The 23,405-nt window shown below is 39.3% G+C and overlaps 1 protein-coding gene across 11 annotated transcripts in view; it reads right to left on the reverse strand.

Moving 5' to 3' along the window:
• Nucleotides 1–279: 279 nt before the first annotated feature.
• The window catches only part of LOC129828722 (KH domain-containing, RNA-binding, signal transduction-associated protein 2-like), a 130,230-nt gene continuing 107,104 nt past the window's right edge, over nt 280–23,405 (reverse strand). For 2 of the 11 annotated variants that reach the window (XR_008755286.1, XR_008755277.1), the window contains 6 exons: nt 17,272–17,354; nt 15,786–15,844; nt 13,525–13,608; nt 11,551–11,594; nt 5,045–5,145; nt 280–3,335 (listed from right to left, as the gene is read on the reverse strand). Coding sequence is in view for 1 of the 11 variants with exons in the window: in XM_055889884.1 (XP_055745859.1) it covers nt 13,403–13,428; nt 13,525–13,608; nt 15,786–15,844; nt 17,272–17,354 (252 nt within the window). In the remaining 10 variants the exon portion in view is untranslated. Of the gene's footprint in view, nt 3,336–5,044; nt 5,146–11,550; nt 11,595–12,563; nt 13,429–13,511; nt 13,609–15,785; nt 15,845–17,271; nt 17,355–23,405 lie in introns of those variants that run through there. The other 9 variants (XR_008755283.1, XR_008755284.1, XR_008755281.1 and 6 more) reach the window with 9 other exon arrangements.

The following is a 23,405-nucleotide window of genomic DNA, read 5'->3' on the forward strand; positions in this document are numbered from 1 at the left end:
TATGACAACAGGCTCCAGATGACAATACCTCTTAGCCTGTCCGGGATTCAAGGTCGCTGTGCTGTGCTGCTGTTTGGTAAAAAGCAGGACAATATATTGCATTTTTTTGTTGTTGCATATAGTTGCCAAGAGTGAGTTGACAATTAAGAGGCCATGTCATTGGTATTTGTCAACGGTATTTGTCAACGGTATTTGTACAATGAGGATATCAGTTTCAACAACAATACATACTCTAGAACAAAAACAATTGCTCTTTGCAAATAAACATACAGAGGCAAATTCTGTATGATAAAAAGTGATTTTAATGTAAATACACTAACATTTGCTGAATTATACATGTTGACCTATTGTGTTGATATCTGCTTTGAAATCGAACAATGGCACAGCACACTTTTAACTGCACAGTTTAAGTTTACCTACGAACTTCATTACACACGAACCTCATCACATACGAACCTCATTACATACAATGTCAGCATTTAAGTGAAAGCAAATGTAGAATTGATTTGTCCTGTTTGTCCCTTCGTTCAACACAGTAGAATGGCAGCAGAGGAAATACAATACAGAAACAGCACGTATATTTCACTGCCTGTGGTGAGGGGAAAGAGAACGAAAGAAATATCTCAGGTCGAGCTACAGTTGAGTAAACATCTATTAGTTCTGCATGCCCGTAATACATTTTTGGGGGCTTTTGTGTAGAAAATGAATTTATAGACAGCATGCTTTAGAAACAGAGAAAATAAGTGACATATATAATTAGCACATACAAATAAAGCCTCCTCACTTCTTTTTGGCAGATGACACTCTTGTCCTTGTTGTGCATCAACATGAGCCTTAAAGTTATCTGTTGAGCATCATGGCTGGTATGCCTCCCTCCAGTCCCTACAGTATTCCCTTTGACCATATCTCTCTACAACCCCTGGCTACTCTCTGTTAATGTGGGTTTGACATCAAGGGTGCAGTGCGCCTGTGGGTGAGGGGCAGTGGGGAAGTGTGGCTGTGGGTGAGGGGCAGTGGGGAAGTGTGGCTGTGGGTGAGGGGCAGTGGGGAAGTGTGGCTGTGCTTTCCCCTGGGTACCATAGCATGTCTATAGCAATGATCTGCTCTCTGGGATGGAAAAGGTAGGAGAGGTGATACTGGTGAAACTACTGTATACTTACTATAGTACAACCCTGGTGAACGAGTGAAACCTTGGTGAACTGGAAAACCCCCGGTGAACTGGAAAAACCCCGGTGAACTGGGGAAAAAACCCTGGTGAACTGGGGAAAAAACCCTGGTGAACTGGGGAAACCTCTTATGTTGCTTCAAGGGAAGAGTATAAGTTCTGCTCAACTTTTCAGCAATAACAAAAGCTGATGTCTTGTATCAAAGTCAAATCCAATCAAAACTACAGTATAAGCATGCAATTCAGTGGAAATGAAGGTTGTATGGAAACACAACAAACTAGTATGACATGGCTAACTTAATCACAATGATAAAATACATGCATGATAAAGTGTAGGCATTCACCTGGCCAAGTTGACTTGTTGACATGGACAGGGAACATGCTACACATCCACAGAACCATTTGCACATCTGAAAAACAGGCAAGAGACACAGCTTGACAATCTTCTTGATGGTGTTATTGTAGTCTTTGGGTAAGTTAGAAAACATGGCTTTGTGGCTTTTCTCTGCAATTTGAATTTGAAACTGCAATCAATTTGAAACTGCAACTACTGAGTGCTGTAAGTTTGTGGATGTTCCTGAATAAATAAGACTGTTGTGGTGATGAGCAAAGGCTCACTGACTGCTGTCTGGTCTAGACACCCGTTAGCTTCTCCCCCTCGCCTCCCCATGCCAGTCAGCCAGTCTGTGAGGACAGACGCTGGGAGACGAGAAGCGAGTACAGGGAGTGAATATTTAGTAAATAACCAACATGAAACAAAACAAGGAGCGTCTGGACAGGGGAAACAAAAACGACATTAGTGCTGACACGGGGATGAAACTGAGGAATAGATAGATATAGGGGAGGCAATCAATAAGTGATGGAGTCCAAGTGAGTCCAATGAAGCGCTGATGTGTGTAACAATGATGACAGGTGTGGGTAATGATGGGCCGCCTGGCGCCATCGAGCGCCAGAGAGGGGGAGCGGGAGCAGGCGTGACAGTACCCCCCCTCTAGGGGCGCCACCAGGCGTCCCACCTGGGCGAGCCTGCTGGGCCAGCCGAGGCATGGGAGCCCAACCAGCCGGCTGAGGCGTGTGAGCCCAACCAGCCGGCTGATGCGTGGAAGCCCAACCAGCCGGCTGAGGCGTGGGAGCCCAACCAGCCGGCTGAGGCGTGGGAGCTCGACGAGCCGGCTGAGGAATGACGTGGGATGGGAGCCTGTCGAGCCAACCGAGGCAAGAAAACCTCTCGAGCCAGCTAAGGCATGGAAGCCTGACAAGCCAGCTGAGGCACCCCCGGTTCCTTCGGGAGTGGCACTCGACGTCACCAACAAAAATCTCCCTGATGTTGTGGTGTCAGCATTCTGTGAGGACAGACGCTGGGAGACGAGAAGCAAATACAGGTAGTGAATATTCAATAAATAACCAACATGAAACACAACAAGGGGGACAGGGGGAACAAAAACTACATTAATGCTGACACGGGGATGAAACTGAGGAATAGACAGATATAGGGGATGCAATCAATAAGTGATGGAGTCCAGGTGAGTCCAATGAAGCGCTGATGTGCATAACAGAGGTGACAGGTGTGTGTAATGATGGCCCTCGAGCGCCAGAAAAGGGGAGCGGGAGCAGGCGTGACACAGTCAGTCACTGGCAGTGGTTGGCAGGAGACACTTCCTTGCGTGCTGAGCCTATGCAGACACCATCCTTGCCATGCAATCGACCCAGATGCCAAGCTCATTTGTGAACTGGCAGGACTGGGGAGCTGTACACCTCAATAGGTTCAACAACAGTAATTCCGTTTTCTTTCTCTATCATGGAAATGATCAGGGAAAACAAACAGTGATGGAAAATGAAACCATTTCATGCATGGCCTGGGTAATGCACTCAGCTGAAAACTCAACTGGTGTTGCTTATTAACTTGTGTGAGTGAATCTTTCCCTGGTAATACCCCCTACATCTGCTCCAAATAATCTCTCTCTTCATGCCAAAATGGTGGAGAACATTCATATGCGCATTTGAGTACAATAAGGGTTAACTGCAGTGTTACTATGGTATATACTGTACAGCATTTTAACATAATCATGCAGAATATAACATGGGTTTACTTATCTTACTGTCAATGGTTAGTCTTGGACTGAAAGACTTGCAAGTGTCTTTGATTCCTTCCCAAATCCCCAGGTTGACTCTGCCAAGCCAAGTGCATTATGTCATGTTTGTGTTTGTGTGGGGAAAAGAAGCCAGTGCCAATGCGCTACAAACAGATGGTGTCATTGTATATCACTGTCAAATGTTTTGATTCTGTCAGCTTGGATTAATAGAATTCCTCCTCAATCATAAAGTACACTCCTTCTTTGCTCTCCTGTGCTGTTAACTCCTTTCCACTACCAATGGGGGATAATGATCCATTTGAACATTACACACACTCAGAAAAGTCAATAATTATTAGATTCATTTCAGGGACGTTAAAGGAATTAACATGCCATATCTGACCTGGTGACTCATTGCATTGCACCACGGTACAATTATTCAACATTGGTCAATTTATAGGCGCATTCAATAATTTTCTACACAAAATCAATTGTGATCTGAGAAGCCTTGAAGCACCTCGGCCTCTGACAATTGCATACATCACATTTAACCGAACAATGACTAATGCTATTGTCTTTGGGAATCCAGCTCTGGTAATGACTCATTGGTAATCTGTATGTGAGACGACTCTGAACAATGGCACACGCTTTAAGAAATGTACACCAACATTCATAGCAGGCTGGGGGATTTGAGCCCTTGGCTTGTGTCAAGCTGGCAACACGCTTGTTATGAAAATGGATCTGAGAGTGGCTTTTGGCAAAGGCTACACGAATGGCACTGGCAGACGTCTTTCAGCCCAGCAACACAAATCACTCCTTAGTCATAACGGCAAATAAACAGCCCCCATGCAAATCTGGTCTGGGGCACTCCTAACAGGCTGCACCTGCTGAGAGCCAAGTGGCTCAGGCTCAGGGAGAAGATGGCTTTCAAAGTCAAGGGCAAAGAGGAGGCCAGCTGTTCACAAAGACAATTTCAAGCTTTGCTGTCACAGAACATAACATTAGGCAAGCATGTCTTGTTGCCTGTGGACCAGACTTGGTATTCATGATTTACCCATTTTATACCCCAAAATTGACAAGACAAATTGATCAAGACAAATTGATCAAGATAAAATTGCAGACAGAGGGTATGATGAAAGAATTAAACTAAATGTTTGTTTGATTACAATCTACAAATGCCCCCCCCCCCCCCAACCCCACACGCATACAAACACAATTCATCATGAAAAAAAATAATATTTAGGGAGTTATTCAAAAGCCTTTCAAAGTGGCCCAATTGTCCTTCAGCAGTTGTCCTTCAGCAAATCGTTTGATGTTACAAGAGTGTGAAAAGATAGGAAGTAAATCCCTCTCTACAGGCTAAATGTAACGGTTTCAAAAGCTTTTCAAAATCAACAAAGAACTCACAACAGATGAATCAGTAGCCTTTTACTGAAACCTGAATATGCATTTGATTGTATGTAGGTTATGTTTTCCACTCTTATATGTACCTATTCAACCCCTAATTGCTGGGAGACACAACTGCTGTGACATATACAGCCTTTTATTTGTATTATAAAGATATTTTGTAGCCCACATACTTTTCGGGTTTTGGATTGCAGCACAAATATAAGTTATGGTTCAGAGCAGAAAGCTAGAAGACTGGCTTCCTCTCCGAACGGCTGATAGGGTACATTAACAAAAGGCTGTGCCCATACTTTGGCAACCCAACCCCTATAGTTTGTCGAAAGGTTTCTTTGTAACAGGTATTGAGGACAAAATGTATTAATTTTACAGCAGGCGTGCAGGAAAGCTTCCAGATACTTACCATGCTCATTTGCACAAGGCTAATTTCTGGTTGTGCCCAGCACTTCAGATAGGCGGAGGCACTCTGCGGTCCCCAGGGAAGAGTTTACTGTGTGTTCCATACTGAGAGTTTTGAGAACAGGAAAGGAAACAGATGTGTAAATGGTATGGAAATATTAAAGGAAATAGAGAGAGGAAGAAGGGACATACCTAAGGAAATGTGGGAGACAAAGTGCTCAAGGCTATTGTAAATGCAGCGATCTGAGATCTACTACTTCAAGTGCTACTTCATAATAGTGTTCATGTATCCCCTTGTGGTGAATGAGCAAATGAGCAATGGTGAATTCCCTTATGGTGAATGAGCAAATGTGCAATGGTGAATTCCCTTATGGTGAATGAGCAAATGTGCAATGGTGAATGACCAAATGTGCAATGGTGAATTCCCTTATGGTGCATGAGCAAATGAGCATTTCCCCGAATCCCTTGAACTAACATTAATTGACTTATGAATGTAGTCAACCAAAGGCATAATTTATGGATGACAGTGGCAGCCTCCTCTTCCTTGGGAGCTGCTGCAGCTCCTCATCAGCTGATTGGGCTGTTTTTATCCTGCCGTGTTAAAACACTCATGAATTCAATTACAGGATCAGTAAGAGACTTCTCTGGAACCGTGCTGTTCAACTAGAATCACTTTAACACTAGATGAGGTGTGATATTTTCTATAAACAACGGTTTGATCTCTTGCATTTTTTTTTTTACTGGAACCTGAGATTAATCACAACTGTCTTTTATGAATTTGGCATCATACTGAAAATAATAAAGGATCTTAACTTATAGCCCAGATACATTAAGACATTTATAGCACAATTTAGTGTTTCTTTATGGACTGTTTAAATTAAGAGAGCGTGTTTTCTGAGCCATGTTTTCACACAACTGTGTTATCTTGGCCAAAAAAAAGGCAATTATCCTCAAGGTTTTAGTAATCCAGTTCTGTGTGTAGCTACTTCATTGACTAACATGGCACTCGACAGAGAAGACAAATTAGATGCTCAGGAAATGGTTTTCGAAGTGTGGCTGTGACAAGGCTTTACTAGAAGCGTGACTGCAAGATGAAAATGTTTCCACCTGTGTGACCCTGATTAGAGCAGACTGTCAGTTTTATTTAGCAGACCCAAAGCCCTGTGAATAGTACTGTATGTCAAACCTATCTGGTCAAATATAACTGTCCTATCCCTCTCTTGGCTCAATCCACTCCCAGCTTACAGGGAGCGTAGACGTTGTATTCAGCCCAACTCAGGGTTAAATGTCGTCATTAGTAGAGTCTGTTGTCTATTAAATATTTTGTTAAAATGGACTGACATTTCAATGAACATCCATTTGTGATAATAAATAGCAAGACTAGAGACCAAGGGTTGACTAAGCAAAATGGTCAAATGCATTTTATTGCATTTCATTTATTCCATAATAATGAGAACTGATGTACAAGGATTTAAGGTAATCGAATCACTTTATAGGTAATGCTCTATAAAGACACAAGTGCGCTACGTTGCCTTGCCCTCTACATCAAGCACATGCCCGAAGCTACTGCAACATACTTTAACAAAGTCTACGCAAGAGTAAATTATTCATGATCCTTCGCACCTGCAGTAATACGCATTTAAACCAGATAGATGGTAATAATCAGCTCTGCAGATGAGGTTTGGAATTAAATGAATGGCAAGTACAGTACTTTTGCAATCAATACATAGAGAATAGTTTGCAGGAGGTTTATCTAATATCTAATTCAGAAATTAATGAAAAATCTATTTAGTGGCTAGTCCTTATCAAGATCAGTCTGCCCACTACGCCACGCTGCTTCAGAAAGACATAAATGACAGGAAGCATCTGAGCTGGCCAGTGGCCACTATCACTGCATCTCTTTATATCTACAGGTAATGGCCAAAATAATGGAAACACTAACACCTCAGTAAATGAGGATACAAAAGGATAGATTCTGTCAGATCTGCACTAGCCGACACCCACATAGCGGTTGTTTTGGTGGTATCGGAGGTGGAACTGCATAAAAGCAGTCAAATCCACAAGCGGCACCCAGTATTATACCTAAAGCAGACATTGCCATTGGCTGCACAGAGTCTAATTAAAAGAAATCTAATACAGCCTTTTTTACAAGTTTGAACACTGAGCTGTAGGCTAGCCTAATCTACACCTCAATTAGGCTGATAGAAATCCTCATTATTTCGTTGAATGATTTTACATTTGAGTGTCATTATTTCTATATAGCCTACACTTTCTCATTCTGAATTTCTAACGCGAGTGGGATGGGTGTGGCTTCGTGACAATGACCACACGAGCAGCAGCTCACCGATTTGACATTTCTAACGCAGTTACACCTCCGACACTGCCAAAACACCAGCTATGTGGGTGTCAGCTATAGCGGGTTAATGCCTGAGCTGATTGGATCTAGGCCAAAGTATATGGAAAGCAGGTGCTTCCACAAAGGTATGGTTCATGAGTTAAGAAAGCAATTAACATCCCATCATGTTTAGGGTCATGAATAAAACTACTGGGCAGGCCATTATTTTGGCTATCATGGCTATGCCCCAATAGGATGACGATGCCCCCATCCACAGGGCATGAGTGGTCACTGAATGGTTTGATGAGCATGAAAACGATGTAAACCACATGACAAGGCCATCTCAGTCACCAGATCTCAACCCAATTCAACACTTATGGGAGATTCCGGAGCAACACCTGAGACAGGGTTTTCCACCACCATCAACAAAACACCAAATGATGGAATTTCTCATGGAAGAATGGTGTTGAGTCCCTTCAATAGAGTTCCAGACACTTGTAGAACCTATGCCAATGTGCATTGAAGCTGTTCTGGCGCATGGTGGCTCAACACCTTATTAAGACACTTTATGTAAAGGTGTTTCTTTTCTTTTGTCAGTTACCTGTACATTGTAAAAAAGATCCCAGCTCAGCCCTTAAGGCATTTAAGATTAACACATTTATACTTCCTGTTCCTTGTATGACCTCGGGTAAGACATATAATGGATCCTACTCCAGAAAGGTATGGGAAGTGTTATGGGTGGATTATGTGAGTCACCAGATGTTAATAAATCCACTGGCATGCTCTAAACTGCAGGGGATTTAAGCCAAGCCAGCTGTCCCTCAATACCGTGAAACCCCCCGAAAAAAAAGTAGAAGTAGAGGTTAACAGCATGGAATTAATTCGGATGGAATGTCAATCTCAATAATTACCTTGCGTTCACATAGATAAACACCATTCTGTTTTTTTTATCTCTTTGTTTAAGGGAGATTTGATGATAGTGATGCCAATCATGAGGAAATGAATGGTGAACAGAGAGCAGTTTAGCTGCATATTAATGCAGTGGTTTTAGGGCAGAGAATAACTCTATCCCAGCTCTTTTAGGGTAGAGATGCCTACATCTCTATTGTTTATGTTTGTGGTCTAATCTAGATTGAGGGTAGCCTCGTATTTACCAGACTAATGACCGATGGGAACCTGTTTTAAAATAGGCAACCAGTTAGGCTACCATAAAAAAAGTTACCTAAAAAAATCTTCCACAATTACTATGCTTAGTTCAGTGTTCTCAAACTAAGGGATTTTCAAACCTATCTTGACCAGGAACCCCGCCCATACAAACCGGAGACCCAGGGATCCCCAATCATTATGTTAGGAAAAAACAATATTATCATAAGGTGAATGATAATGGCAAGTAGAAGTAAACAACATTTTAAAATGAAGATATTTGGTAGACAGTTAGTTGGAAGAGGAAGTATGAACTAAACAGTTTATTACAGTAGCTCAAAATGTATCTTGGTGGTGTAGAGAACATTTTGCAGTTTTGAAGCTCATTTCCAGCAATTCTACAGTTTGACATGGAACAGAGAACATTTTGCAGTTTTAAAGCTAATTTCCTGCAATTCTATGCATTTTGTCATGGCTAATGCTGTGTTCCTCTGCTCAAACTTTATAACAAAATCAATGGGCATGTATATACCCTGAATGCCCATCATTTTGGGGGGGGATTGTTAGTTTTCAAGATGGTACTGTCAAAAAAAAAATATAGTTCAATATAATATCTGCATGCTTTCTATCTGGTTTTGGTCATTTAAGTTGACACAGAATATTTTTTAAATTACGAAAATTACCATTTAGACGGCCCGCCTAAGAATTCTCTATACAGATCAAAACTGTAATTAGCTCCAATTACTGTAATTTCCTCCACATTAAAGGGATAGTCTGAGATCTTGCCCTTTATCTACTTCCCAGAGTCGAATGAACAGGAACAGCTAGCATGATAAGTGTTCATGTAGAATTCCAGTCATTGTGCTAACGCTAGCTGGCATTGGCTCGTGAAACTAACTAACTTCCTTCATACTGGAGGACGCAGAGACATAAAAATGGTATCCACGATGGCATTCTGATGCAGCTAGGGATATTCATGAAATAATACTTTTTCACATAAAAAAATCCCAACAAATATTTTTGCTTAAAATATAAACATTTGTGGACCCCCTGCAGTACCTCTAGGGGTCTGCGGACCCCAGTTTGACTGGTCTAACTAGATATTACTATTTTACTTTACCATTAGATTTGCCTTGCTAAAATAGCAAAGAAGGAAGCATAATTTTTTATTGAACTGTTAATTACCCAGACGTTCTCAGCATTGCAGTAGAAGGGCACAGTTCCATTAGAGCAGAGATACTCCCCAAAGACTGGCATTCGTGTGCAATTAATCTGTACATTCTATTCAACAAGACCATCCTTCAGCACAGACTTTACCTTCGAGCATGTATCTGCTGCTATGCATTTCTGGTTAGTATATGATTCATTGTATTGTGTTACTCAAACATGCAGTTCTTCTACTTGTTTGATTTTTAAACCAAGTCTATCATTTAAAAGAAAGGAAAAACATTTTCTCCATTTGAGGGTTTTTGTCAAGGGAATGCTATGGTACTTAGCAATAGAAACTGCAAATGTCCAACAGCAAGCTATTCCTGTGTTTGCTAAGCATCATTACAGCAACCTATCTTGTTTTATTCAAATTGTAAAATGTTGTAGCTAAAAATGAACATTGTCATTGAGGTGTCATTACTATGGTAATGTTTATGGTAGGTGTAATTTTTATTTTGTTATGTTAATGTAACTTTTCATATTCTGAATGTGTGTGTATTAGTTTATGTTAATGTACAATGTCATGTTTTGAATGTGTGTATTTTGCTATATTTCCAAAGGTACACAATGGAGTGAGCAAATGCATTAAGATGAAAATCCCTGCAAAGCATTGTGCACAGAACAACAAACAGGGTCACAATCTGCTTCCCCATCACATAATAGACAGATGGACGAGTCCCCTTCCAAGGAACAACAAGCTAGCGTTAGTATTCAGCGCTGTTTACTTTGCACTATTGGAAATGTACATATTAATTGCTTTCTCCTTTTGTTGTGTTGAAGTAGCACTGCCCAGAACTCAATATCATGGTAAAATTAATCCTTTTAAGAAATCGGAGCAGAAACACAGAAGTTGCAGGTCTCTCAGGCTTGCTCTCTGTCTAACTAACATGCTTATTCTAGAGACAACTATTCCCTTCCCTTGGGCGAAGTGGGGACTGAAATAGGATGCTTGCCAAACAACTTCAAAGCTCTTTATCATGGCAAATTGCCTACTCATGCAACTACTGGACGCCAGAATACAATGTACTTTATATATCTTCCCTTATAACGATAGTTTAGAAAATGAATTAACGGCTGTATTCATCAATCTAGCAAGAAGGCAATATTTGAATAATGTAGTAGTGTTTCCCCTCCCTAGAAAGCTACGACCTTTGGCTTTCACCTGGAATTGTTTATTTATGTCTGATAAAAAAAGTTTTCAATGTAGATGCTCTAGTACACAATACAAGTAAAACAAACCATATAGAAATATTATGATATCATAGTTAATTCATGACATGCGAATGAATCAGCCTTGTCATACTTTGAAACGATATATAGACATATTATAGTTTCAGGAACATCTAACCAAAATATTTCACCTTTATTACTTTACTCAAAATATCATGACATGAGTGAATGTCCAAGTGTGGGAAATTTATGAACATCTAAACATTTTGGCCATTTAAATTCTATCGACAATGGGAGATGTGCTGTGAAATGGATGCTTTTTCTTGGCTCTACTGTGCTTTGTGTCTAAATCAGGCTTCCATACAAAATGACTTCTTTACTTATTTTAGGTTCAAATTATTATTTAATTTTATTCTTTATCGTACAGCTATAAAAGTGATATATTTCCATTTGCCTTCTCGAGAGGAAATCTGGGGATGTCTGTGTCTTAAACGAGTCGATCTGGTGAGATGTTTTTCTAAGGACCATGTATTCTGAGTTACAAAACAGTGGGCAATTAATAAAATAAGTCATGTAAGCATCTAATCAGTAATTACCAGTAAATCTAGTGCACAAAAAAATGGGTCACTTTAGTCTTAAGAGGTTCAACTTACCTCTCACACTCCCCTTATTGAACAGTTCACACAATATGTTACACCTGTAGGGGGAAAACAATGTGATTAAGATTGGACAAATCATTTCATACATTATCAAACATGATGAAATACAAATGTGTCAGACTATGGAAAATACCAATTATTTGAACTACTTCCTGTTTGCATGCGATGCAACATTGTGGACTGTACACAGGATGTAAAGCCTACAGTATGTTACTGTCAAAAAAGTAAACCAATTCAGGGTAGGACAAAAGCCATAGGAATATGACAATTTGATTTCAGAAGAACTATTGCATTGTTTTGTTTTCTGGTTATATGGCTCAAGTTTAGCTGTTAAGACATTAATATTAGTTTCAGTGTCTTTATTGGATTGTTGTCTTATTTTCTTCATTTTGATCAGTCATTTTTGAAGTCTCTAGTTAACATGAATTAGTGGTTTTAGAGTGTCTATGCTCTTATTTGGGGGTTAGGAGAGACAGGTTTACTTTTTTAAGTGTAAGTAACTTTTATATTCATTTATAATTGGCAAACGCAACATTATAGTTATTATTAGGGTTACCTGCTTAAGGTTAAGTCATCCTTTGAGTCCCACGATCTACTCGCTTAATAAGCCTTCAGAATTCAGATCTCTAAACGGCCTTCAGCAGAGGTGATATTTAAAAGCACTGGAAATTACAGTACAAATGCAGCTTTCTAAGGTTGAATAAGAAAAATGGAAAAGAGAGAGATAGCAGAGACACTGATGGATTGCTGATAAAAGACACGGCAATCTGAGTCCATCCCATTCATTCACTCAGTGATGGCATACGAGTGTGAATATCTACAATATTCACATACTGTATGTCGAGTACTGTATATGAGCCAAGTTGAAAAGGTTGAAGGCATTTAGACAATATTATGGTAGTATAGGGGGACTTTCTTACCTCTTTTATCGCCATATCATTCTCAGAGACATGCTAGTGCAAACAAGTCAATCAGAATTTGTGTTTAATAAGGTCAAACTTAGAAAATAGGTTAAAAATCCATTTATTAGTCTAAACATTATACATTTAATATGACTAACCAAGATTCAAGGAACAATTTATATCTTACTTTGAAATTATTTAACAAAAGATTCTTTATCGTGTTAATGCATGTTATCTATACTGTTGCACAGAAATTACGAAAGACAAGTCTGGGAAAGTCTTGAAATGTCATTTTTTGTGGACTTTCTGTATTAAAAACAACAACATTTTAGCAATGACCTGAAACCAAGCAGGCATTTATAGTGCTAGAAACAAGTACTTCAAATGTTTCTGTTTTTACCCAAAAGTTTCAGCTTTATTAACAAATTATGGAAAAACAAATTTACCAATTTATGGCCACCTATTTAGAGAAGCTTACACATGGTGCTTTATGGTCTTTTTAATATACGTTTTTATTTACAAATACAAGTTAAACACAGAACAGAGCACTTGTAGTAAGCTACAAACATAGCTGATTGCTTTCAACCCCAACACAAAAAGTTTAAATTAGTTTTACAAGATCAAATTCTAACATCATAACAAATATTTAAAAAATTATTTATAAACTTGGTTTAACTTCACTCAATAGTAGCATCCTATTGTCACCCTGATGAAATCAAAGTTCACTAAGGGGTATCATGAAGCATCAAGTTCTGTGACAACTTCATGCTTTTCTTTTCTGAGGGACAAACAATTATGGACAACCAAGAACAACATTACAATGTAGCTTATTGAAACACAAGTGTCTCTTTTGTTTTCTCTGCTCGTTGTTCTAAAAAAAGAGCCCATGTTATCAAGAAAATCATAGAGACACTGTGTGAAAGGTTAAGGGTCATCTACTGTAGCTATGTGCTTCCTTTGTGGACAAATCCTGAGGGAGGAGAATGTAAAAAAACAAAAAACAAAAAACAATCGTAAGGTTGTCTTATGTCGGAGGTCACAGATGTGTAGCACCTTCAATATCTACCATAGGGATGTTCTCTGTAGCCCCCTCGTGAGAGCCTTGCTGTTGGGGCTTTGAGTGTCGGACGGGTTGTAGTCCACTCCTCTTCTGCAAGAGGTAGAGTTCAGACAACATTATATAGTAAGATAAGAACCCAAACCAAGGTAAAAGTAAGGAACTACTATAACATTTTTTGGTACACTAAAGACAAACTACAGTAGGTCAAAACAAACTAAGGGTTCAATCCAACCGGTCTGAGGAATGTTTTGTTTACTACTGGCTGTATCTGCTACGTGTTTAATTGTGACTGATATTTTTGTTTACTAAAGTGTATCTGTAGGTAAGTAATAAAGCAGCTTTGACATTTTCCCTGTAGAAACTGGTCTTGGTCAATGACCAACTCAATGATTCCCTCCAAAGACTTGCTTCGCTTCGTGCTCACTGTTCTTTCCACTTGAATGGTTGAGTATGCAGTGTCATACTCCTTTAATGATCAATTAGCGTCTTCATAACAGCTGTGGTGTCATCATGCATCATGTGCTGGGGATCAAGGCTCCATGAAGCTTGCAGAACATAAAATACAGAGCAGTGTGCCCCTAGACACTCCTGTATGCCCTCATCCACATTTCATACCAAGTAATAAGACCAAGTCCTAATTTTTCTACGGGCAATACTGCGTCACATGAGACTATTACACGTTTAAGGCAATACCATGCAACTTGTTGTCACATGGGATCGGGCTACAGCTGCTGGGGGAGCTGGAAATGGGTTACGCTAATACAGGCTACTCAAACCATAGAAAATCCTTGTCATATCTCGGGCGTTAATCGTTCTAAACAAGGGCATGCATGTCCATGGGAGCATTCTCCGGTCCTTGTTTTCTGCTGCCATTACCACTGGGGCTACTGCTCTCAGCACAGTAAATTAATGACATGAGCGTTCTGTCCTCTGTCGGCTGAAAACTGAGCTCTGGCTCATTCAGGATGTAGCTCCTTTTTTAGAATTATATAAAGAGCACAGTCCTTCGCTGTGCAGAGTGCTGGTTACATGGCACAAAGTATTGATGGAGCAGAAAATCAAATCATTGCCCTTTTGGTTTTTGTTGCGTCCACACTTCAGCACCCTGGCGCACAATTCATGGTGATGATAGTGAAGGACCATTCTGTAGCAGACCCACTGTGGAAACCAGTTTCAGTGGAGAGCAGAGGGCTCAGAGAACCAGCTTCAGTGGAGAGCAAAGGGCTCAGAGCCAAGAGAAGCAGCATCCCTGGTCCGGTATCCAATCTAATCCACATTGAGGGCACATGTTCAAAAAGCAGAACGCTGGTCGGAACGTCCACCTCCATCTTTTCAATAGGCATCAGTCAGGCCTCTGGGCAATCACTGACACACGTTGTGATGTGCTTCATCTCCAATCAAACCCTGGCCTGTAGCTAGCTAGCTAGCCAAAAGGTACAATGGGCAATACATACAAAAGCTGGTCCTTGGACCTGAATGACCAGGCCTAGGCCAAAACTATGGGGCATCTTTCTTTAACTCTCATCTGTGAAACATTATCTCCTCTATGGATAGTGATGGAGGAGCTGCCAGTACTCTCTAGTGAGGGCTCAGAGCCATGACGGTGTTTCATCAAAGCCTGGCAGGTAGTCCAATTTAAAGCCCACATGCAGTCTTTTTAATTGTATTTTGAAATCTTCACTGTACTTGTAATAAATCACTGTGTGTGTTTATTTCATGAAAATAACATATTTGTATCATTTATTTTCCTTCTTTTACCATTGAAAATGCTCAGTTGTGTGTGTGCATTGATACACATTTAAATATACAGTATGTACATACACAGCCCTGATTGGCGGATAAGACCGTCTAGATTCTAGAGCCTACTCGCTTACCCCTTAAAAGTAGGAGGATACATATACAGATGAGGATGACCAGTCATTGGTCAGAATAATCAGATCAGATTGTGATGTCATGCTGTGGGCAAAAATCTCTGAACACACTAAAATTCTAGCCATTTTTTTTTACACTAAAAGAGCATTATCATAATTTCAGAGTGTTATTTCGACGTGAAAATCAAGTTTGACTGCACTGCCTCTTTAAGGAAAGGAGAAGCTATAGAGGTTTTATAATGGCAGTGGATTGAGGCTATGATAGCCTTGGTTTTAAAGAGCTCATCAATATTCAAGCTTTGGGAATAACACAGGGATATTGAGTCGGTTTGTGTCAATCATTTCAGGGCATTAGAACAGTATGAATAAAATAAGTAAAATGCGTTATGCTTTTACCGTAATTGTTGTAGGCTTCGTCATTGGTTCCATGGCCATATTCGTAATATTCAGAAATGCTAAAATAGATAAAAAGATTATTCAAAAACAATGTTGAGATAAAGAGGAGGATAATAACTTCCATTAGTCAAGCTCTTTACGAAGGGCAATGGGCCTGCCACTAATGCAGTAGAGTTTATATTTTGTTGAGAACGTCTCAGAGAGGATGAGTCGTCATTATAACACCACAACCAACTACACCACCCTCTTATGGCAGCCTCACAATAAACCGTGCAGCGATGCCACCTCAAGATACTGCATTCCAAAATCGTTTTGGATTAACTGCCATCCTGATTGGCTGTCTATTAAAAATGGTACGGTTATTTAGAAGAGGGAAACATGGGGCGCTGATACTATAGGGCTGATAAAAAATACTGGTTATGTTAGTCCAATATTTACAGATGGAATCGAAAGTTCAAAAAGAAAAGAAAAGATATCCTCTGATTAAACAGACTGTACATAGTGTTCATTCTTTAATCCCCATGAATGAGTTGCGCTGTAGATTTAACTTGAAGCGATGTGTGAAGTACAGTATATGGATATATAAAAAAAATATAAAGGAAACACAGAGGTATAACACTATGAATATGCAATAAGTTAAAAAGGGCTAAAAAGGGCTTATCTGAAACTGTCAAACTTTACCAAAAACCTTCTGAATAAGACAAAGTGCCCTCGGGGAGAGGTTGTTTCACAGTAATATTGCAAATACTCCAGCTAAGAACAAAAATCAATATGTTGGGGAAGTGGATAGACAAAGACTGAGAAATTGACAATGTTCTAAATGAATGAGAATGGTCTGTGTATCCAGTATGTGCATGTGTATTCAACTGAGTTTCATACTTAATCAAAAATAAATTTGACCTTGCAATAAGAGGAATGCTTAAAGGAAAAAGTCAGCCGTTTTTATATCAATATCAAATCATTTCTGTGTAACAATTAATACCTTACTGTAAAGAAAACACATTTTCAAGCAAGAATTTTGCAAGGACTGCCTAGGAGTGGTCTGAGATGGGAGGGGAAAACTGAAAACTAGCTGTTATTGGCAGAGGTTTGGAACTCTTTGTTATTGGTCTATTAACTCATTTACCTCCTGGATTTGTGTGTATTGTTTTGTATTGTTAGGTATTACTGCACTGTTGGTGCTAGAAAAACACAAGCACACACCTACGATAACATCTGCAAAATATATGTACACGACCAATACATTTTGATTTGATGTCACCATAGAAAGCCAAAACACCCACCCATACAAACCTGCTGATTAGAAGGTCCTGTGTAGATTGCATTTTCAAACAGCAACTATCAGGAAATAACACTGATCCCTTTTCTTCACACTTTTACAGAGTTAGTTTCATCAGTTGTTGTACAATATAATACAAGAGAAACAGATTGTTGACTGCACTGGGCCTTTAAGTAAGCAAAGCATGCCTTCTGTTCACTAACTCACCTCTTTGACTGATTGCTGTAGTTCTCCTCATAGGCATCATAACTCTGGTCATCATATTCACCGTCATATCCATCATCATAGCCCTGCGGGTCAAAGAAAAAGTAAAGCATGTTACCTAAGAAAACTCTGACTATGTACAAGCAGCTTTTTTCAAACCTATCAGGAGTCTAATTGTTTAGGGTTGGGACGTTTAAAAAAAATCAATGCTTAATTACATTGGCAAAAGATCTCTGTTACACATAGAGCCGCTGAATGGGAGGGGTGACAACATTAAATCATGTCTAACACAGACTATTGATTAAGGTTTGCAGGGAAGCTGTCTTGCTAGCAGGGTGTACCAGACAATGTTCTCTTCTGACCGTGATCCAACACAAATACAACCTTTACTATTGATCGGTGACTATTGTAATGATCAACACAGAAAATAAAGGAACTTCTCTATAGACCTGCCGCTCAATGAAGTACACAGTAATACCGAAGTAAAAATAACAATACATAAATAAATATATATATCGTAACAGTCAAACGTTTGGACACACCTACTGTACTCATTCAAGGGTTTTTCTTTTTTCTTTACTGTTTTCTACATTGTAGAATAATAGTGTAGACATGAAATTATGAAATAACACATATTTCCATAGTCATGTAGTAACCCAAAAAGTGTTAAACAAATCAAAATATATTTTATATTTGAGATTCTTCAAAGAAGCCACCCTTTGCCTTGATTGCAGCTTTGAAAATTCATACAAAAAGGAGGAATTTACTGCTATTTCCTTGATTACTATTTAGTTAAAGTCCATACTACAACACAGTCTATTCTCAGTTTTCTGTTTCTGTAGTTGTTGAAACACTTGTCATCCTTGAGTCATGATTGTGAAACACTTTCTTCTGACTCCACTGTCTAGAACACACACAATTCCCAGAGAGCTATTGTTTCAGCAACAGTCCTCTTATTTTAGGTCTAATATATATATGATAATGTATACCGTAAAGTCTACCTAGACACTGGGGAAGACCGTAAAATAGGCATACATTATCTCTTCCTTTAATGAGCCTGGCTGCAGTCAGTCAGTGTTCATATTATGACACGTCTGTTGTAGCAGACCCAGGCTCCAGGCTGAGCTACTCTCTTTATTTCAAAGCTGCTGTTTAATCCTCTCTGCTGTCACTGCCATGTGTATTTTTGGCTCTGCTATCTCCTCTGTCACATTTCTGAAGATGAAGCCATTCTAATCGCTGGATCTTGCTTATTTAAAGCTTTTTGCTTGGTGTTCAAAGTGTCTAATTTATGTCAATCATCATCATTTTGTAATCTCCCCGGTCTTCTAATCCTTGTACACTGGAAAAGTCTGACATCGCAAAACATAGTCTGCCATCACAGTAAAACTGTTTTCTCTTCCTTTTGGTCGATTTAATAGCTTCAATATTCATCGAAGTTGGAGGATCTATTACAGTAGTTATAGATCTACTATAAATATAAGTATTTAAATTCAACTGATAATGATAAACACTTTTCATTCACAGCAAATGTTTGTCACTGTCAGTACGAAGTTGAATCATAGAAAGTCATGAGCATCATCTGACTGTTGTAATAACCTATCAGAGCAAGGGTTTGCTGCTGCAATTATAATCCTGCAATACTCTTCTTCAATAATCTTCTCCAAATGTATTAATAACAATACTCTCCAACTACAGATGCATTCAGAAAGTTCACACACTTTGACTTTTTCCACATTTTGTTGTGTTACTGAATTTAAAATGGATTAAATAGCGTTTTTTTTTGTGTGTCACTGGCCTACACACAATGCGCCATAATGTCAAAGTGGAATTATGTTTTCCGATTTCCTTTAAAAACAAATTAAAAATGAAAAGCGAAAATGTCTTGAGTCAATAAGTATTCAATCCCTTTGTTATGGCAAGCCTAAATAAGTTCAGGAGTAAATATTTGCTTAACAAGTTACATAATAAATTGCATGAACTCACTCTTCGTGCAATAATAGGTTTTAACATGCTTTTTGAATGAGGTCCCTCAGTCGAGAAGTGAATTTCAAACACAGATTCAACCACAGGGTTGACCAGGGAGGTATTCCAATGCCTCACAAAGAAGGGCACCTATTGGTAGATGGGTAAAAAAGAAAAACGCAGAGACTGAACATCCCTTTGAGCATAAACTGCTGTTTAATCCACTCTGCTGTCACTGCCATCTGTATTTTATGAGCATGGTGAAGTTATTCATTGCACTTTGGATGATGTATCAATACAGCCAGCCAGTCACTACAAAGATACAGGTGTCCTTCCTAACTCAGTTGCCGGATCGGAAGGAAACCACTCAGGGATTTCATGATGATGCCAATGGTGACTTTAAAACAGTTACAGAGTTTAATGGCTGTGATAGGAGAAAATTGAGGATGGATCAACAACATTGTAGTTACTCCACAATGCTAACATAATTGTCAGAATGAAAAGAAAAGAAGCCTGTACAGAATAAAATATTCCAAAACATGCATTCTGTTTGCAACAAGGCACTAAAGTAATACTGCAAAAATATAATAGCAAAGCAATTCACTTTTTGTCCTGAATACAAAGTGTTACATTTGGGGAAAATCCAATAACACATTACTGAGTACCACTCTCCATATCTTCATGCATAGTGGTGGCTGCATCATGTTATGGGTATGCTTGTAATCGCTGAGGACTGGGGAGTTATTCAGGATAAAAAATAAACGTAATGGAGCTAAGCATAGGCAAAATCCTAGATGAAAACCTGGTTCAGTCTGCTTTCCAACATACACTTGGAGATTAATTCACCTTTCAGCAGGACAATAACATAAAACACAAGGCCAAATCTAAACTGGAGTTGCTTACCAAGAGCTTGAAGAATTTTGAAAAGAATAATGGTCAAATGTTGCACAGTCCAGATGTGGAAAGCTCTTAGAGACTTACCCAGAAAAGACAGCTGTAATCGCTGTCAAAGGTGCTTCTACAAAGTATTGACTCAGGGGTGTGAATACTTATATAAATTAGATATTTCTGTTTAATTTTCAATAAATTAGCAAACATTTCCAAAAACATGGTTTCATTTTTTCATTATGGGGTATTGTGTGTATTTAATCCTTCTTAAATTCAGGCTGTAACTAAGTCTGCTTTATTGTTATGGGAACACAATTTCTGCCAAGACTTCCATGCTAGAATACTCAACAGCTGCCTTATGAGACAGTCATCATAAAACAAATCAAATAATTCCCTTCCCTCACAGCTGCTTGTAATAAATATGAAATAACATCCTCTATTTGGTGTTGTTGGCTTTGCCATTACTGTTATAAACCCATGCTAGAGAGGGGAAAAGTTGCCAAATGAAGCTACAGACTACTGAGATACCGCCTGCCTCTTTTGTTGGCTCAAGCCGATTTAAATTCTGCTTTGGGCTCTTGTGTGGCTTTATAAGAGTATGAACATGGATTTGACTTAATTAAAGTTAGGAATTGTGTCAGGGATTAAGTTGTTCAGGGGATCTTATGCCACTTCCTCTCTCTACGAGTCTTTCCCATAATGACAGGGTCAGAGACCTACCTAGCTCACTAATTGACCGTTTTGTTAGCGTACCCGGCTGACAGAATACTCCACATCGCCTCGGCACTGTCCGCCGCTGACATGTAAACCAGTCAGGGGAGACAGACGTCCAGGATCATGTCAATTCTGCAATTACATATTACCGCAATTTCAAGGTTATCATGTATCTGTGTTGTGAGAAGATGGAATGTAATTTTCCCTACATTCTCTAGACATTATTCTCATGCTGAGGTCGTATTTTTTGGTGACAGATTATTTTCACTCAATACAAACAGTATACAATATAATACTTCTTTAGTTTGAACAAACTATTGTTGAAGTCTTTCAATGGAAAAAAACATAATACAAAATTAAACTGTGGCCTTCTAAGTGAGCGGTTAAGGCCACAATAGGATTTCAAAGATGAGATACGTTCTAGCAGCATTGACTGGCTACTGTCCTGCTACAGTTTATTGTGTCAATATCACTTATCTATAAAGTACATGTTTGTTTACAAAGCCAGGGATTTTCACCTCGCTGACCTTAACATGTCTTACAAGGCGCCATGCATAATGGGTGCTGCGGTCGGCCGCGCCCTCTTGTTAATGAAACCTGATCCTTATATTTCAACACTCATTTGGAAAACCAATTAACGCTGGTGCTATTGAACAGGCCAGGAGGAAATAAATCAAGTATTAACACATGGGCTGGAGAGTCCTGGCTCACTGTAATTAGGAGATAAAGGCCTTCAGCTCTATGCTTCATTATCAATTGACAACCTGCGCGTCCCCTGACAGTGACTAATCTGCACACGGGGCTGCCTCTGAATGCAGAGCCCTGAAATGAGTGGTGGGTTCCTTTGTCTTTCTGCTGCAATCCAGTTGTTGTGGCTGCATGGACTTGATTTTACTCCTATGCATATTCAAGCGACACACTCTGCTTTACGCATTTCACTTTTATTGCAGCCTGTGAAAGACATAAAAAGAGCCCACAAAAAGGGAGTACTTCACAAGCTGTTATTCAGAGAGTTTTGAATCAAATTAGTAATATAAAGTAACATAATAACAAAGACGAAAACACCTTCTGAACGAAGGTCCTTAGAGAGGACCGTTCTCATAACCAGATAGGCTCATAACTGGTCTCATAAAAAAATTGGAATACGCTGCATTTGTATATTTGTTAGGTTTCTTTTGTAGTTTTCCTACTCTATGGCTGTTAGGAATCCCTTGGATTACAACTGATACCAAGGCTTTTGGGTATTCTGCTTACTTCTAAGTCAGTATATAAAGTTATTAAACAATCTACCTGAGGTGTGTGTCTTACTTGTGTTTTATTAAACAGGGAGTTGTGCATGGAGAATCACATTTCCATAATTAGTTAATCTCACAAATGGGAACTCAGCAGTGTAACCAAGCCTATTGTTAAAAAGCAATTACTCCAGATGTGCATGCCATCCTTAGGTAGCCCAAGAAAATATATTTTGTTCCATTTTGTCATGCATGGTGTTTCTAGAAGGCGAGCTTGATTTTTCCATATGTAGAATAGTGAGCTTACAACATAGTGTGCATAAAAGAGCTACATCAATATCTGCCACCACATTTGAGAAATACACACATTGGTTCAACTAATTGAATTTCACGTATCTTAGAAAACCATTAAATAGATCATATTGCACCTCAACAGATCCACAGATTATGCAATCTCTATTGCACTCCACACTGCGGTACAGGAGCCCAAAGGCTCTGTGACCAAAAGGTTCTTGAACAGCGTCTAACCCCAAGCCATAAGACTAATGAACAGCAAATGGCTACCTGGACTATTTGCATTGACCACCTATCTTTATCCCTGACTCTCTTGCACTAGCTCTATGCACACTCAATGGACTCTACCCACACACTCACACATACTACACTGACACACACACACACACACACACACACACACACACACACACACACACACACACACACACACACACACACACACACACACACACACACACACACACACACACACACACACACACACACACACACACACACACACACACACACACTGCTGCTACTCTGTTTATTATCTATCTGGATTGCCCCATTACTTTTACCCCAACCTACATGTACATATTACCTCAATAACCTCAACACCTCGTACCCCTGCACATTGACTCGGTACTGGTACTCCTTGTATGTACCCTCTTTATTGATATTTCATTGTTTTATTATATCCTTTTTTTGTGCAAATGTTTCTTAATTTTCAACTCTACATTGTTTAGAAATGCTTGTAAGTAAAGATTTCACAGAATTTGTCGCATTTGACAACAACTATTTGATTTGATTTCGAGCAAAGAATCTGTACCACTTCCACAGTGTGACCTTGTGCTATACTGTATATATTCTGTTCTGGATAAATATATATTTTCTTCAAAGCATCTCCGAACCCTGCATTTAATCACATTTTGGCATCATTCTCTGTCTGTGTAGCCTCTGTTTTAAGAAATTCTATATTTTATTGTACTTTTACCCATTTTTCTCCCCAATTGGTAGTTACAGTCTTGTCCCATCGCTGAAACTCCCCTACGGACTCGG

Source organism: Salvelinus fontinalis, chromosome 30 (assembly GCF_029448725.1).
Source record: "Salvelinus fontinalis isolate EN_2023a chromosome 30, ASM2944872v1, whole genome shotgun sequence".
In the NCBI taxonomy this organism is placed as follows: Eukaryota; Metazoa; Chordata; class Actinopteri; order Salmoniformes; family Salmonidae; genus Salvelinus; species Salvelinus fontinalis.